Below are 17,538 nucleotides of genomic sequence, written 5' to 3' on the forward strand. Positions count from 1 at the left end.
TACATCCTTCCACAAGGGCAAAGGGGTATGGAAATCACACTTTAAGTTCATCCCTAAAGTGGTCTTGGAATTGCACCTGAGCCAGTCTGTTACATTACCAGTCTTCTTCTTGAAGCCACGCTCTTTGCCCAGAGAAAAGAAGCTTCATACTCTAGATGTTTTCAGAGTCTCTTACTTTATGACATCAACAGGACTAAAGATGGGCAGTGGGTATAATAGGTCAGGGGAGGCTCAGCCTCCCATGGCACTGCTGCGGCTGCCGGACCTCCAGTTGAGGAGTTTTGCTGGAAGTTTTTGCTTTATTATGCCTGTGCAGGTTCCAGGATGGCTGAGGAGGCAGTATGTGCTATTCAGCTTCCTGAGTTCATCAGTAATTTCCCTGGACTCCAGAGAGATTACTAAGCAACCCAGGAAGCTGAGTAGCAAATACTGCCTCCTCGGCCGCCCTGGAACCTGCATGGGGCATATCTAAAGCTTCTTTGCGAGAGTGAGATGTTTTTCCCCAGGGCAGCTTGGGATTTGGAGAGGGGAGACTGGCCCGGGGCTTCTCCAGCTGGCAGGGGTGGGGGTGGCACTTGGGGCTCTGGCTGCGGCGGTGGGGAGGTGGTCAAGGAAGGAAGGGTGGAGCCAGGGGCTAGTCTCCCCAAGGGGGGTTCCACCCACGGGACCAAGCCTTTCAGATTTTCTCTGTGCTTCTTCGTGGCCATATCCAACACATCGAAAGGCCAAGTCATCTCATCGCAGAGAATCTCAAAGGGGTTCACACTGTGTATTTCTACTTGCTATTAGTTGGCTGGTGAGCTGCTCCCTCTGAACCTCAAGGCACACCTCACTAGGGCAAAGCAACATCCATGGTCTACTTCAGAAAAGTGCTGATCTCCAAGATCTGTCCGGCAGCCATGTGAAGCAGCCCATTGGCTTTTATTATACCCTTGACGTGGCAACCAGAACATATGCTAAGTTTGAAAGAGCTGTTCTTCAATAAGCCATTTGATTGATACTCCTTACTTGCATGTCCTGAGAGCATACTGCTTGCCAGCCACCTACAGGGGGAACCAGACTGACACATACCCAAAGTGGGAGATCAGCACTAAGAAAGGTTATACAGATATGACTGAATGCACACATTTCTTGAGTAACGATGGACAATTTTTACATAGTCACTTTTAAGAATAGAGCTGCACTTTAATGTTTCCGTTAATGTATTCTTAATTACTGTAGCTAATTCCTGGCAGTCCCAAAAGTTGACTGAGTGACTGATTCATAGACATTATTTCATACTTTAACTACCTCAATAAAAATGTATTTATGTACCCTGCAGTACCTATGGTTCTTTGAGGTGTTGTGGTCAGTGTGGATCCCATGGCCTGCCCTCTGTCCCTGCTTTTTGGAGTCCTCAGCAGCACAGGCTTTGACTTGTGAGGGAACTGAAACAAAGTTGTGGCCACCTGGCCTTTTATGCTTTTGGCTGAGGACATACAGACACATGCACTTACTGATAGTAGCATTCAAAAAACCCACCCTTGTTCACGTGAGGCACGGGCGCACCTACAGTGGGATCCACACTGATTACATAATCTTGAAGAACCACAGTTACTGTGTAAGGTAAGTAACTGTTCTTTTTAGCTCTTGAAGAGGGTTTCTGTTCTGGCAGAATTGTTTGCTGTGGGTTGGGCTTCGTTTTGAATACTGTGTTTTCTTTTTAAGTCTGAAGCCAACAATGACATGCCAGTGGAAGTACACGTCAATTCAGGTGAAGAAAGAACCATGAAGTAGAATGCGCCATCACTTCCCATCAAACAGGTAAAGGACAAAGATTGTTCACAATTGTTTCTCAAAACAGTCTGAGCAAATGAAGGCAGTGTTGTCCTGTCCTCAGAGCAGGAGATATGGAAGTGTCTAGAGTTCTATTTTTGACTTTGCTACTGACTCACTGTATAACTGTGGACAAATCACATGATCACTCTAGCCTTCAGTTTCCACATACCTGGAATGAGGGTAATAACCAACCTTTTTAAAGCAGGTTAAGATCACAGGACAAAAAAAAAATGCTATGTAACTGAAGAGTATTACTGCTGTTTATTATTAAAAATGTAGATTAATCTGTGGCATGAATGAGGTTTGCATTAAACTCTGCTGCCTCTATATTTTTATTTGATAAGATAGTGGACCTGTTTAAAATGTACATATCATAGTTATATAGCCAGCCAATTTTTTAAAATGCTGCTTCGAAGTTTGCAAATACAATAGAGAAATGTTTGGTTTGGTTTTGTCTGCAAGATTGACAGTGTGGTTGACGGATGCTTACCTCCCAATACATTCGTCTTTACCATTTTCATCTGTTACACAAAAGAATGATTCTACTCTAGAAGGTGACTGTAAAAGTGATATTATGGGTTTGTGTTTGTTTCTCAAAGACTTCTATATCAAATAAGCTCAGTTTACAAGCAAAATGTTCCTCCCCCACCTCAACTGCCAGCTCTGTAAACTCCATGTAGGTTTAAAAAACAGGTTGAGGTCATTGAATTTCATGAGTCATCAGCACTAACAAAGGTGCTGCAGATATGACTGAATGCACACATCTCTTGAATAACAATGCCTCATTTTTACATAATTACTTTTAAGAATAGAGCTGCACTTTAATGTTTCCATTAATGTATCCTTAATTACTGTAGTTAACTCCTGCCTGTTCCAAAAGTAGGCTGAGTCACTGATTCATAGACATTATTTCATACTTTAACTACAACAATAAATATGTATTTACCTTTTTCAAAATAGCTACATAAAATAGAAATAAACATGATAAGAAAGAGGAGAAAAGGTTTGTCTTGAGTGAGAGGCATGAGGGAAAACAAAGGAAGAGGGTGTGTAATTAAAATATTTTTTCATTGTGATTTAGGAAGGATCTAAATGCTACAAAAACATTAATATTGTCTTCTGTATAAAAAGATGCATCTGCAAGTGTCAGGTTAATCAGAAATATTACATTGTCCTTCCCTTACCACTAGATATTTTATATACAAATAGACCTATTTTCAGCTGTTTTTATTTCACCTTTTGAAAACTTACCTAAATTATTTGTTTCTAATTAAGCAAAGGGAGGGGGGAATCATACTCTTAACATTCACTTTACACATATATGTTTTTCAAAGCTCTGTTCCCAAAATCTATCAGTCCCAGTACTGGACTCACACTATGCAAATAAGTTTGAACAACATCTCTAGGGCAAGATGGTGTCTGAAGTCCTGATTTGTGAAGTGTCTCTGGTGTCCATTTTACCCTATCTATTTACTTAACTCTTCTTTAAACATTTAATTCTTTAAATATGTTTGAATGGTTAAAAGTTGGAAGTGTAGCCCTTGAAATACTACTCACTTTTCCATAAGTTATTTGTAGAGACACTACAATGAACTTGTTATAAATTGAACCACTTAAAAACCTCAGTCCTTGGCCTAAGAGAGATGGTGAAAGCTGAATTCTGTGTCTGATGAATGGCTGGTGAAGCAGTGATCACTGCTTAGATGAGAGTCCGTAGACTTTGCTTGAGTCAGGGCATTTTGTTAGATTTGGGTAATCTCAGCGCTGGAGATCAGTACTGTAAGCTTTTAACAAGACACGTTTTTTCTACTTACACTGCTTAGGATATATGCTTAAGTATGTTAGATTGTGCTTTTGTTTCTTTTTATTTCATTCTCCTTTTAAGTCACTTGCAATACTAAAATTTGAATCAGGTCCACTAATGGAGAGGAACAAAGGGGGCAATTGCCCAGGGGTCTGGGTGATTTAAAAGGGACTGGGGCCCCCCAGCCGCTGCTGCTGCAGTAGTGATGGCAGTGGCCAGGAGCCACAGGCCCTTTTAAATTACCCGGGTGGGCTGCAGGGCCCGCTCTGCAGAAGGAGTGGGCTGGGGAAGTCAGTGGCTGTCCCACGCCTCCCCTGGGTGGAAATGTCTCCTCTCCACTGTGGACCCCAGCACCAGGCAAGTAAGGCTGGGTGAGGCCCTGGGGGTGGGACCGCTCTGTGTTCCCAAGCTTCAGTTATAAAACAATGAGACGTCCGGTGGCACCTTAAAGACTAACAGATTTATTTGGGCATAAGCTTTTGTGGGTAAAAACCTCACTTCTTCTAGTGCATGGAGTGAAAGTTACAGATGCAGACATTATATAGTGACACAGGAAGAGAAGGGAGTAGGGAGCATCAGCTGTTCTGCCCCCTAGGACTGTACTGGGAGAGGAGATCCCTGCTCTGTGCTGGCTCAGCAGGGCCGGTGAGTGCAGCCAGGGGGCGAGGCATGGGGGAGTGGGTCTGTGGGAATGTGTGCTGGGCTGTGAGGGGGTGGGGGGCGCTGGGCAGTGGGGGAAGTGTGTGTGTTTTGGAGTGCTAGGTACTGGGGGGAGTGCTGGGCAGGAGGTGTCCTGTGTGTGTTGGGGCGCTAAGCAGTGTGGGGTCTGTGTGGAGTGATGTGTAGCTGTAGTGGAGGGGTTGTGGCGAAGGGATTTGGGTCGTGCAGGGTTGGGGAGATCTGTGTGTGTTGGGGTGTTGGGCAGTTGGGTGTCTGTGTGGAATGCTGTGTAGTTGTAGTGGTGGGGCTATGGGGAAGGGCTTTGGGTTGTGCAGGGTTGGGGAGATCTGTGTGTGTCGGGGCATTAGGCGGTTGCGATGGGGCTGTGGGTGGGGGGAGTGCTGGGCAGGGATGGCGGTGTGGAGGGCTGTGAGCGGGGGAGGGTGGGCATAGAGGGTTGGCAGGGATTGGGTGGGGGGCTGTGTGGCATGGCATGGGCCTGCCCCAGAGGGGAAGGGGCATGCTGGCAGCACAGGGCTGGGCGGGCCAGTGGGTGTCTGGTGGCTACCAGTCTGTAAACTGTACTCTCGCACTTGGCTGGACAGAGTGGGGCTGCCCCATCAATGTCATGCCTCATTGCCCCTGGCCAGCCCCTTGCTCTGGGTACTGAACTCCCCACACCATGGTCCATTGCCCCCGTGGGGGCCCACAAATTATGTTTAGCACCGGGCCCACAAAAGGTTCCTCCGGCCCTGGCTCCCAGGCACACGTGGGGTGGTACTGGCAGTTGCGAGGCAGCCAGGCGGGCACATCCCTTTCTAGGGGACCCATTGACTGTTCTGCCCTGGGGCCTGGAATTGTCCACAGACCTGAGCAAAATCCTGTCCTCACTCATCTGAACTTGCTATAGGATAGGTCTGCGGGTTATGCTGTTAGGACAGAATGACTTTGCAGTGATGCTGTTGAGACCCCCTTTAGCAATGTTTCCAAAATGGTGGGTTCTGAGAAGAGCCTCGCTGCCCCAGAGGCATCCCCAAATCCCACAATCTCACTTCCCCTAGGCAGCAGGCAGTGCCAGTGTGGAGGAAGCAGACAGAGGCAAAAAGTGGATAGTCAGCAGCCTGGTTAGACAGGAGAGAGGTGGTGGGATTGCAGGAGGGGGCAGGGCTGGGAGAGGACAGCATGGGGGCTGGGAGGAGCTGCGCAGTGGGCTTGGGCTGAGACGGGGAAAGGGTAGTGGGGGCCTGGAGAAGAGGAACCAGGGAGTAGTGGTGGATCCCAAAATTAATGTTTACTATTGGTTCTTCATCTATCTAATTTTGTTAACGTTAGTGCAGTTACTCTGGGTATGTCTACACTACCCGCTGGATTGGTGGGTAATGATTGATCTATTGGGGATCGATGTATCACGTCTCATCTAGACGTGATACATCGGTCCCCGAACGCGCTCCCCGTTGACTCCGGAATTCCACCAGGGCAAGAGGCAGAAGCGGAGTTGACAGGGGAGTGGCGGCCATTGATCCCGCACCGCGAGGACACAAAGTAAGTCAATCTAAGATACGCAACTTCAGCTACTTAGATCGATTCCCGCCCAGTGTAGACCAGGCATCTGGATTTACACCAGTGTAGATCAAATTAGAATCAGGCCCTGTATATTTAACAGGTGTGAAAAATTGTTCAGTGGTAAAAGATATTGGTTACTCGAATTCAAGCTGGGGATGTATTGTTGGGGAGTGTTCTCCCCACTTCCTGTGTTCCCCAACCACAACATTCCCCAGCCGGAGGAGCAAAGTTCTCTGTGGCTTATGTGATAGTTATAGTATGAGCTCATTGCAGCAGGGTTTTGCTGTGTGGTTTGTACAGCACCTAGCACAATACATTCTACTATAATACCAATAAGTAAATCACTGCACTGCAAAGATATCTATCTTTATCAGCATGTGCCTTGAGCAATTGCTGATTAAAATGCAAACCAAAATAAGTATGTTTTTAATCGCAAATTAGCAGTGGCAAAAAGTAAGCCTATGATATTAATTTTATTTCCTCCCTTTCTTTGAACACAGGTGCATAGAAGATTTAGACAAGATCAACAGTTTTCTAGAGAGAGAGAAGGGAAGATGACTGAAGAATCTGTTTTGATTACAAGTGTAGTTAACCTGTGTTCTGCCTCAGGAAGGACTATCTGGTACTCTGGTATGGATTCTCTGCGAATGGACACTGCCTAGGATTTGTCAGCTGGAAACTTTTAGGCCTCAGTCCTGCAACAGCATCCAGAGAGCTTTACGGTTCTGCCCATGCAGAGCCTACTGAAGGATCAGCACCGCAAGTAGCAAGTCTCAAAACTCTTCAATCTCTAGTTACTATTTATATGCATAAATAAAATTCAAATTCAGTAAATTTGTCCTGCTTTTTTTCCTTTCTTTTCTCACATTCTTTAAATGAGCTCTAATATTATCTGATATTTGCACCGTTTCTAAAGGGGAGTAAAGTAGAATGATTCTCAGGGCCAGCGAACAATGTTCATTTTTTTTAAACTGAGGAGGGGGAAAAGCATAAGTAGCATGTCAGTAGTGTAGCATTGGTTAACAGATTATCAATTAAAACAATTACAACGACCCTCTGTTTTGTCTGAGTCTTCCCCCTTTTTTATACAAATCTTCTGCCTCATCTGTTCCAGTGGGCGGTATATAATGGAGCATCTGTGAGTTCCTTTCTAGTAGATAGATGGGAATGGAGTTGTTTATGTTTGTTCCTTCTTTTGCTTGAATGCACAGCTCAGTGAGGATCGGAATGTTGTGTTGGTGGGAACCAGCTATAGCATAACCGGTGACTGTTTCCTTATTCTCAGCCAGGCGAAGAAGAGACTGTGGAACAAAGGGATTTCAAAAGGATTTTCAAGATTTCTAAATGGTTCTGTGCACAATAGATACCCTTTTCATTATTTGCTGCCACATACATTAATCATATCCAGAGTGAGAGATTCTTTGAAGATTAATGAAATGTCAGTAGCTCACAGCATTTAGCCTTTGTTAGTGAGACTTAAATACTTGCAAATTAACCCAAACAGATATATGTAAAATACCCTACCAGTGCTTGGCATGCCATAACATCCTAAAAAGATCAGGCAAGAGGATAAAAGCAAAGTGGATCAAAAAATATTCAGCTACTACCTGGCAAATGTTCTTGCTGCATTTATTCCATGGATTATGAAAAAACACAAATTTTGCAATACAAATATTAGCTTGTGGGGGGATTTTAATCAGGGCCGCCTCTACAGCTCAGCCAGAGTGCGTATGGTTATCTAAAATCATGTCCCAGCAAAACGTTCCACACATGTTTGAGCAATTGATGCTGGATTGGGTGGTTGTGCCAATTCACTGAGGGAAGTGGAACCCCATTTTTAGCATGAAACTGCACAACGATCTTTGGTTTTATCTGGCTATAGAGTACTGAAATCGTGTTTCTAATGCTAGCATATTTAAAAAAATAAAATAAAAAACTCAGGCCAAGCCAACGGAATTCTTCCACCAACCTAGCAACTGCCTCTCAGGAAGGTGGATTACCTACACCAATGGGAGAACCCCTCCTGTTGGCACAGGTAATTGTGCCCCTGTAGATTTTCAAGTGTAGACAAGCCCTCTCTCTTCCATCACATAAGTATAACAAAACACTCACTGTTTTTTGTTCCGGTGCACACCACTCCAGTACAAATACAAATTGCTGCTTCTCTGGTTCAGGAGAATAACATCTTGTATGTATAGTTTTCTCCCAGAGAAAACAGTTAGTTCTGGTTCAGTTAATTAGAAAAGCAGCTGTGGGTGCATAAATCATCTTCAGTAGTGTAAGGCATACAGTATAGAATAGCTTTGTTCTTGGAGCAGAATGTCAAACTAATACTGTGTGTATTGTTACATTATTTTAAAACAACATCCAGATGATTCAGAGATTTTGAATCAGTATTTGAAGAATACAGTGGTTTGAAGAATCCATAACTGTAGGATTTGTATAGTACCCAAATCCCCAAAGAAGCTTGAAACTAACATTGCCAGAATGTATTTTCCTACATCTCCCATATTTTGATTTGTTTCTGTAACTTACCAAATGTCTTGTGTTCAGCACAGTTCAGGTGTGTAGGTTGTGGAGGGTTTAAAGCTACTACCCCTAAAAGTTTCTGCTTGTTGGCCATTGGCCTGATTTTTCAAAGGTGCATAATTTGCTTTTAAGTTAATTTGTGAGTGCTTGACCCCTGGTGGAATTGGGCCATTCCAGATCTTTCTTTAAAGCCATCACTGCAGTTTTGTATTTAGACTGTTTATGTTCAAAGACACACAACCTATTTTACCAATCTGGCTGTCTCAGGGGTAAAATAAGTGTGGTGCCTTGGCATAGTCTGTCTATTGATAGGAACAGAAAATGAAGACGATTTAGCACCAGGACTTAGTTGCTCAGATGAGTGCAGTATAGATGCGTGGATAGACTGATAAACAATAAAGTGTTAACAGCATAGAAATTACTGTGGTTTAAATGTCTCTTTCTGGATGTAATTAATGAAAGGTTGCAAAAAGAACAACACAAGGAATGGTTATGAAAATTAACAACCGCAAATATCTCCACAGTCAAGATGCAGGTATCTAAGTTAAAAATGTAGCTTTCCTTGCAGCAGTGAAGGAACTACAGTGTCAAGGAGGGAAACCAGAGATGCTGCAGATGAACAGGGACCACCATGTGGATGGCCCTCTGCAACCTACAAATTTTGGGGTATTGGTGTTGTGAATCTGACTCCTTTTTTCCATCGGAGGGAGGGACAGATAGACACACACACACACTTGTGCATGACAGAAGCTTACAAAGGTAATTTTTGTAGGTATTCCTATACAGTAAGGATGAGCTAGACTTAAGTTACTAAGATTTGAAAATTTAGCCATTGTGTTTGTACAGTATCTTTAATTTTCAGTATCTCTGTGGGCATTACCGTGGTGGCTTCGTGTTATGACCTATTACACTGATAACAACTAAGGTAAATTGCCTGAAATGTGCATTCAGATTTGTTAACTTGAAATACTTTCATTCAGCTCCAGAGCTCAACATCTGCTTCTGCAAAGAATTTATCATCCTACCGTTCCAAGAAAATTAACCACATCTGCCACTGTCTCTTGGGACAGACATCCGGACCCGTACACTAGATACCGGCTTGTTAATATAATGCCTTCCTTCTCTATATTCAGTCCATTCACAGGGAGGAGGTCTGAACAAAGATAGATAGGGTTTGGAGGATTGTAGAGACACCCCCTTCACATCAACCAGCAGCATAAGGTGGGGTGGTGAAGAGACAGAAAGTTCTTTCTCTTTCAGCAGCTAGGTGATGGAGCAGCCAACTTATTAGGTGATGTGAAAGATGCAAGTTGCAATGGAGAAGTTGTAGGAACAGCACCTTCCCCCTTTTCAACTGTTTGTTTTTGTTTTGTTTTGTTTTAAAATGAAATGCTGTAATAAAGCTGGCCAATGTATTCACTCAGAAGGCAAGAAAATAAAGTTTCCTATTTTTCCTCTGGGTTGAGTTTACAAATTGATTTTATGTAAATTTAGCAACTTGAAGCCTCACTTCCTTTTATAACAAAGCCACTAAAAGAGCATTTCCTTCTTCATACAGCATAGCTCTATGCAAGCTGCACTTTCCAGTTTATGCCATGAGTCAGAAAAGTAAACTTGGTTCAGAACATTGTACTTTTGCTACAAAGAGTTGTAACTTAACACAGTGCAGAAGATTCTTCCTTAATGGTACCTGCTTAGTGTCCAGGCTGAATTTGTCAGTGTTTTTGTTCCAGATTGTTTTTTTCTTAAAATCATTGTTTGCAAATGGCTTGAACTAAAATTGTCTAGTAAAAGCAATGAAGCTGTCCTAAAGCAGTGTGATTACCATAGTGTACCAGACTTGATACACTTTCCATATCCTGCTAAAGACGTGAACTAGCTCCAGGCCCCCTCAGTGAGTCATTAAGATCTCTGGAGGGAATGCCCTGCTCAGGCAGTACTCCCTGCTATCGAGTTCAGACAGGCATATTGCTCAACAGTATTGTGTGCACACTAAAGAAAATGAAGAAGACAAACAACTTGAATAGTTACTGAAGAATCCTGTTCTAGTATTAACTGTGGCAAATGGATCATTACAAGTGGCCGTGGTTAGTTGCCAGGTTACTGATAAAATGGTATGTTGTACATTGTCCCTCCTTGGGTCCTCTCCATTTGCACCTAATAATAACAAGATGCTGCTTGGCTGTCATCCATCTCTTTGCCAACTGAGTTCTAAAGGAGCTGGAGCCAAATCATACACAGTCTTTGGCTGCCTACTAATTTAAGAGCTCATTCAGCACCCAGCTCCCATAAGGATATGTCCATGGGGCCATACAAATGTTGGCTGTACATTAAGCTTCATGGCGTGAGATCAGTACAATCTGTCCTTAGAGAAAAATGCATAGATGCTAAAGTCAGCACTTGTGTTTTGGCCATGAAGCATTTTCCAGGAATGAATAGTAAAGGGGAAAAAAATCTTAGCTAGTGAAAAAGTGTAATTGCATATATAGGTTTTCTTTTTCCACTAGCAATACTTTTCTTCTAGAGGCTGTTTCTCAAAGGCTGGATAAGTAAAAGGTGCTTCTTAGCATGTGTTTTATGTATTCTATGCCTGTTTCTGAAGTGTAAAATGGGAGTCCCTACTAGCCTACCAGAGGGTTTTTTGATAGACTAATTGAAGAATTTTGAGACTCTTAGGTGCAGGGTGCTCTAGAAATGTAAAGTATTACAATATTAATGTAGCTCACAGTCAGCTTATGGTTAGCCAATCAATAGCTCAAAATACTACGGAGGCAGGAAGGCAAAGAGCAAATTATTTTAGTTCTCTGTTGGGCAAGCTAAGAAAGTAATAAAAATATGCAGAGATCTTACATAAAACCCCCGTCTCTTGCATTAATCATGCTTTGCACTTTCATCTGAGAAACTGAGTGCTCTATTAGCATTAATAGATTCATAGTTCTCTTAGGAGATAGGAAGTGTAAAGTAGCAATATTATTGATAATTCTGTAGGATTTACCTTTTGTGGATGGGCCCCTGCCTGTCTTTCCCGGTGGCGTTTGAAGGGGAGGGATAACATGTAATTACAGTTTGTTTCTTTTGAAACAGTGAGTGTAAAACCAAACCTATTCCCAAAGCTTTCTGACTAAAGCTCTGGTTTTGGTTCCAGTTTCCACCATAAGGAAGGCACCTTTTCAGAAAGTAACTGCTTTAAGGAGGCTGGGAATAGCCACCAGACACACCTGAATGAACCAAACAGCTAGGCTAATGAATAGCTGAGGAGAGAGCCTAGAAGTGCGAGGAAGTTGGATGGGAACTTCTGAAAGGATGGAGGTACTTAGCCCATACTTACTAAAAGCAATTAAGACCAGAAATTTGGAGATTTTTTGCAAAATAGGGCATTTTATCATTTCCATATTTAATTATTCATTACCTCCTTTGCACAAGCTTGCTTTCCCAGTTTCCATTTTCTCCTCCTTCTGTTTCTAGCTAAGTTACCCTTCCCTGATTTTGAGTTTGTCAATGTCCCCGTCTGTCCTTGGGAAAGGGAAGCCTATATCCCCTGTGGCTTCTCTTTCCCCTCATTACTAGCTCCTCTCATCTTCCCCCTTTTTCATGGTTCCTCCCCTACACATTTCCTCAAGTACCCTCTGCCTGACCCCTTCCTGGTGTTGATAACTCTTGCAATTTTATCATGAGTGCTGTGAGATATGGTGTGTTTTTTTCCTTAAAATCCCTGTGCCTGCATGCAACTGATTGCATGAGCCTCGCTTTCTTTCTTTCTTTTCTTTCTTTACATGAGAGCTAATATTCTAGCCCTCATGGTGGTGGAGAAAAGCCTGAAATGTCACCCAAATGAATGCTGATGGCTCAGAAGACAAACAGAAATAACACAGATGTCATTATTTTGAAGCTGTTCTGATAGGGGAGTATGATTAATAATTTTTGAACACGTGGGAGTGGGAATGGCACCTGCCCCTCACAACAAGTGGTCTGCTCATAAAGACACTAGAGCGCAGCCTGCAACCTGCCCAATAGCCACAGTCGTCTGACTGGAGTGACTGCCTCCCTGGCACTACTCTGTCCACACTGCCCATACTCTAGCTAGATTTCTGTGGAGGTATGTGGATTAGGGGCTGTGCTACAGGCAAAGTCTGTATGGTTAGAGTCTTGGTGTACGTCTACACTACGAAATTAGGTCGATTTGAGAGACGATTTTTTAGAAATCGGTTTGATACACTCGATTGTGTGTCCCCACTAAGTGCATTAAATCAACGGTGTGTGTCCACAATACCGAGGCTAGTGTCGACTTTCGGAGCATGCACTGTGGTAGCTATCCCACAGTTCCTGCAGTCTCAGCCACCCATTGGAATTCTGGCTCCCAATGCCTGAAGGGGCAAAAATATTGTCGCGAGTGGTTCTGGGTGTATGTCATCGGGCCCCCTTCCCTCCCTCCGTGAGAGCAATGGCAAAAGATCGTTTCTCGCCTTTTTTCCTGGGTTACCTATGCAGACAAAACCAGGCATGCCTGGCCCAGCCAGGAGACTGAGTGGCTTTGGCTTGTCCCCTGCAACTGTCTCCAAGAGCCTGCAAACTGCCAAGCTCCAGGCCAGAGAGGAGGAGGAAGAGAGGCCTGACTGCATGCCCTGCCCCCCCTCAGCACCTGTGCAGCCAGGTGTCTAAGGCCCAGGAAGTGGTCTGGGGAATGTCTGCAAGCAGTTTGATTAGAGTAGGCCCCACAGCCTCACTCTTACACAGAGACTTAGTGCTTCACGAGCCATCTGTCTTCTGTCCTTGCTTTGTTCCCCCCAACTCCCAAACCTATCACTGGAGTCCTTTATCTGCAGCCCTGGGGCTTACTGACTGCAAGCTGCCCTACATGTGTACTCTTAAAACAGGTTTTTGGAGCTGAGCACTCGTTAGCTACCTCCAGGTGAGTGTTGGAAATCAGCCCTTCCATAAAGGGGATCTATTTAGGGGAGATGTTTGAGGTTTTGACGTTGTAGTTGCGGGTATCCCTGGTATCAGTCTATTGCTGTTGGACTTATTATCTAGCCTTTTTTTCTAGTTTCTAATTTTCAGTTGACCTACCTTTGCCAGTTTAAAGAAAGTCATGTAAGGTGAAGTATACACTTCCTGGGTGTCACTATGCATTTGTGTATTGGCTGCTCAGACTGTAACCATTGCTCCTATGTGGATGGGTTACTCTGAGTTTCCTGGTAAGATTTCCTGAGATGACTGAAGCCTGCACTGAGGGAGTAAAAATTGTTTCCCCTGGGTACAGGCAATGCACATTCTTAATCTGGTTCCTGACTGAACAGCTCTCGTCAGGTTCCAGTGGATCCATGTTTCCTATTTAAGATGTGAAGACTCTTGCCCAGATGCTGATGTCCTTGCAAGTGGGTGGAGTCCCCATCAGGGCGGCATTAGGAACAAGTGGAGAACCAGCCTGAGGTCAGGCAACTTGCCCAAGGTCATGCAGCCAGTCTGTGGTAGCGCCATGAATAGAACCCGTTTGTTCTGGTTCCCAGTCTGTTTCTGTAACCATGTAATCCTTCAGGGAAGGAGGCCATAGAGTTGTTTCTTCCAGACATTTCTTCTGAATTTTGGCCAGTGGGGGGGAATAACAGCCAAGTTCCCTATCCTCTAAGACACTGGTCCCAGAATAAGGGGTCAGTTTGGGGTGCTTTACAAAGAAAATAAATGGAAAAAAATAAGGTGCAGGGGGAGAAATAATAGCGAAAACCAAAGAAAAATTGTAGAGTGGAAGATGGAAGAAGGGAGGAATGTAAAGCAAGGTCAAAAATGGACAACTTTAAGTTTAGTGCCTTTTATTCACGTTTTGCGATTTGACTGTGTTTTCATGATAGCCACTTCTGTTGACTACCTCCCTCTGTCTTCTCTTCCCCATCCCCCACTGCCCCGCTCGACAGCACTGTCAGAGGCAGCCGCAGAATTCCTTTGAGGCTGAAGGTTGGACCATACGCTTTGTGGGGACTTCAGCCTTTAAGAAAGCAGGTTACTCATCACACTCTAGCAGCCTTTACTGAAACTTGGCACTTTTTAGGGTTATAGTGTAGGGGAGGGGACCATTTCCCCAGATGCTGCATGTGGAGAGGAAAGGAGACTGTGCACTGCCCTTCAGGCAGCCCGTTGGAAATCTGCTAAAAAGTTAATACCTGCTGCAGCTGTGCTAACTTTATCCAGCCTCCTTCAGGCTTTGCTGTCACTGAGCTGGAGAAAATGGCAGTTTTGACAGGAGACACTACAAAAGCATAGGGCCTCTACAGTAAAACCCTGTGCTTCCAGTGGATGTGGGGTTGTGTTTTTTCTTTTTCTTTTTCTTTTTTTTTAATAGCAAGTAGGGGAGGTTGAATGCTTGTTTGTGGTCTCAGGGGGCAGGGTTTGCCTTCCCACAGCAGTCTGGGGAAAATTGGGAGGGAAATCTAGTGGAGTTTTTCTCTTTTTCCCATATAGATATTTTTTCTGCAAGAAGCTGGCAGTTTTCCTCCATGCCTATAATGTATATTTATAATGAATGTGAGAACTTGATCTAACTTTAATATTGTAAGATGAAACTCAAAGGAACACTCTTGAACATTCTATTGCATGGTATAGTAGGAATTCTCCCCCGTCCCTTTCTTGGCAAAACCTCTTAAAATGAGATGCAGTTTTTAGATTCATTAGGAAGCTGAACCTTTTGTTGAACTCCCTCACAAAAGAGCTGCTTTATTCTCCTAGAACGGGAACTGATTTGATCTGCCTTAAAATATTTCCTTATCATCATAGACAAAGAGGGAGTAATGCTGACTAGGCTGTAGTACCAGTTCTCTCTCACTTATGGCCATGCAACCCCATTGCCTTCGTTCTCGTTATAGTCTAACAAGCATAAAAAACTGGATCTATGTTATTGAATGCTAAAGTAGACGTACTGAGCCATATTTTGCTAATAGGATAATTCCAGCCTGGATTGACAAAGCGTCTCTTTAGAGAGAGTGCACCAGATGATTTGCAGAATGTATGTTTGAAGATTACAGCTGAGTTGCGTAATAACTTTTGTGCCAGCCACAGCAAAGGAAAGTATTTCCTGCTGAACTCAGAGTTGCCAGGACATAATGTTCACATTAAGGCTGAATCAGTGAATACAGGTTGTGAACAAACCCTTGTAGTAACAAAGCAGTCAGGAACAGATAAAAGGTGTATTGGGAGCTCTGGCTAAGACTTTCCAAAGTAACTAGTGGCTTTGGGTGCCCAATATTAGACATCTCCAAGGATCTTAATTTTTCAGGATGAGCTGAGCTCCCATCACCTGAAAAGGTGACTCAGGTTGGACACACAAAGACACAGGCATCCAGAATCACTAGTAGCTTCTGAAAATCTCAGGCTTTGTTATTACAGATTCCTGTGTTTCACCTGAAATTGATTTATTGGGTGGTTAAAATCTGTTGGAAATGAAGTATCAGTATAGATTTCTTGGAAAATACTGTTACACTGAGGTTTGGGCAATCACACCACCTCATGAAGTTGCTGGGCATGATAGGCACCATCCATTCAGGCTAAATGAGGGAATATTTAAATGCCTCTTCGTTTAGTGATGGCTGAAAAAATGGAAACCCACTGCCCAAGAACTAGCCTGCATGCAAGCTTGGGCAGAGGCTGGGCTACGCGGTCCAAAGAGTTTCCTGGGGGTCTGACAACTAATGCAGGGATGGGGAATTGATTTAGTTGCTGCTGCATGTGACAAGCAGGAGAAACACCACAGAAGCATACAAAGAAGGAAGCAAGAAATTTTGATGGACAGAGAAGCACTTGTGAATTGTGAGGAAAGACATTTACCTCCTGCTTTTTGATACCTTCTGTTTTCAGGGATACAGGACTTCATGTACGGTCCTTGTAAATAAGTAGGATTGCATCAAAGAAATACCTAACTCCATCATCTCTTACTCCTAACGGAAACAACTGGCCAGACCCTGACTATTGGCAGCTAGGGTCAAAAGGGGTAGCAATATTTAGAGTGCAAAGGCTTAATGCTTTGCTCCTCCCTGTATCTTAACTTCAACCCAACCAACTATTAATTTCACAAGATATTTAATCCCTGTCAGTGGTGAGTCAGGAACAGTGATAGCTAGAGCCTTTTATTTTGCAGTTATCCTTACTTGGTGCCAATTCTTTGCCCCGATGATGTGGTTTTAGATCTTCCTAGTTGGTTGCGTATTGGACCTACAGACCTAAAATCCATCTACTGAAGCTGTGCAAAGATCTGTAAATACTGTTGGACATAATGCTCTTCTCTGTCCACTTTGAAATGGGTCATACTAAATATATTATCTAGTGGAATTGGACAGTACTTGCACTATACGGTACATATGTGTAAATAATTCTTTACAGGGAGTTGCAGTGAGCTTTTATTTAGAGCTACAATAATAGGGTAACTTATTTCAACAGAAAAATATTGCAAATAAAATACTTAAATCCATGGCATCAACTGAAATGAATAGGCATTTCTGAGGAGCTGGTGGGGCGTCCATGTGTCTCGGTTGCCTCGTATGTGCCTGACTGTGAAACTTCAACTCTTTTTGAAATTAGTAGGACTTTTGTTTGCCCAGCAACAGCAAAATCCTACCTCGTGCACACTTACTGGTTATGCATATGTAACACATTCAACATGCCATGGGGGTATAAAAGTAATGGAAATGGGGAAGACCATAGGTGCTGAGGATGCTGCCGCACCCTCTGGCTTGAAGTGGTTTCCACCATACACAGGATTTACAGTTTGTCAGTGGCTCTTAGCACCCCCACTGTACAAATTGGTCCAGCATCTCTGGGGAAGACACAAACGAGCTAGGTATGTCAGCCCAAACACATGCCTTGACACTACATCATCCTGGGGTTTGTTGTCACATGTGTTAACAGAAATTTTTTTTAGGAATCCTTTACAGAGTGCTATTGAAACTGTTTTGTTCTTTTTTTATTCTTTTGTATTGTAGCCCTCCACTTGTAAAGTCATGTGTCTGAGGGTATGGCTACACTTGGAAATGTGCAGCGCTGGGAGTTACAGCTGTGGTCGTACAGCTGTGTAGGAACAGCGCTGCACTGTGGCCACACTGACAGCTACCAGCGCTGCAGTGTGGCCACATTTGCAACATTTGCAGCGCTGTTGGGAGTGGTGCATTGTGGGCAGCTATCCC

General features: G+C 43.6%; 1 protein-coding gene across 3 annotated transcripts in view; it reads left to right on the forward strand.

Annotated features, from left to right (window-relative positions):
- The window catches only part of APOO (apolipoprotein O), a 112,950-nt gene that overhangs the window by 78,615 nt on the left and 16,797 nt on the right, over nucleotides 1-17,538 (forward strand). For 2 of the 3 annotated variants that reach the window (XM_032803093.2, XM_075059926.1), the window contains exons 8-9: nucleotides 1,708-1,803; nucleotides 6,346-6,683. In XM_032803093.2, coding sequence (XP_032658984.1) covers nucleotides 1,708-1,776 — 69 coding nt within the window. In that variant the 3' untranslated portion in view covers nucleotides 1,777-1,803; nucleotides 6,346-6,683. Of the gene's footprint in view, nucleotides 1-1,707; nucleotides 1,804-6,345; nucleotides 6,684-17,538 lie in introns of those variants that run through there. The other variant, XM_075059925.1, reaches the window with a different exon arrangement.

The sequence above is a fragment of the Chelonoidis abingdonii genome, chromosome 1, assembly GCF_003597395.2.
Source record: "Chelonoidis abingdonii isolate Lonesome George chromosome 1, CheloAbing_2.0, whole genome shotgun sequence".
Classification (NCBI taxonomy): Eukaryota; Metazoa; Chordata; order Testudines; family Testudinidae; genus Chelonoidis; species Chelonoidis abingdonii.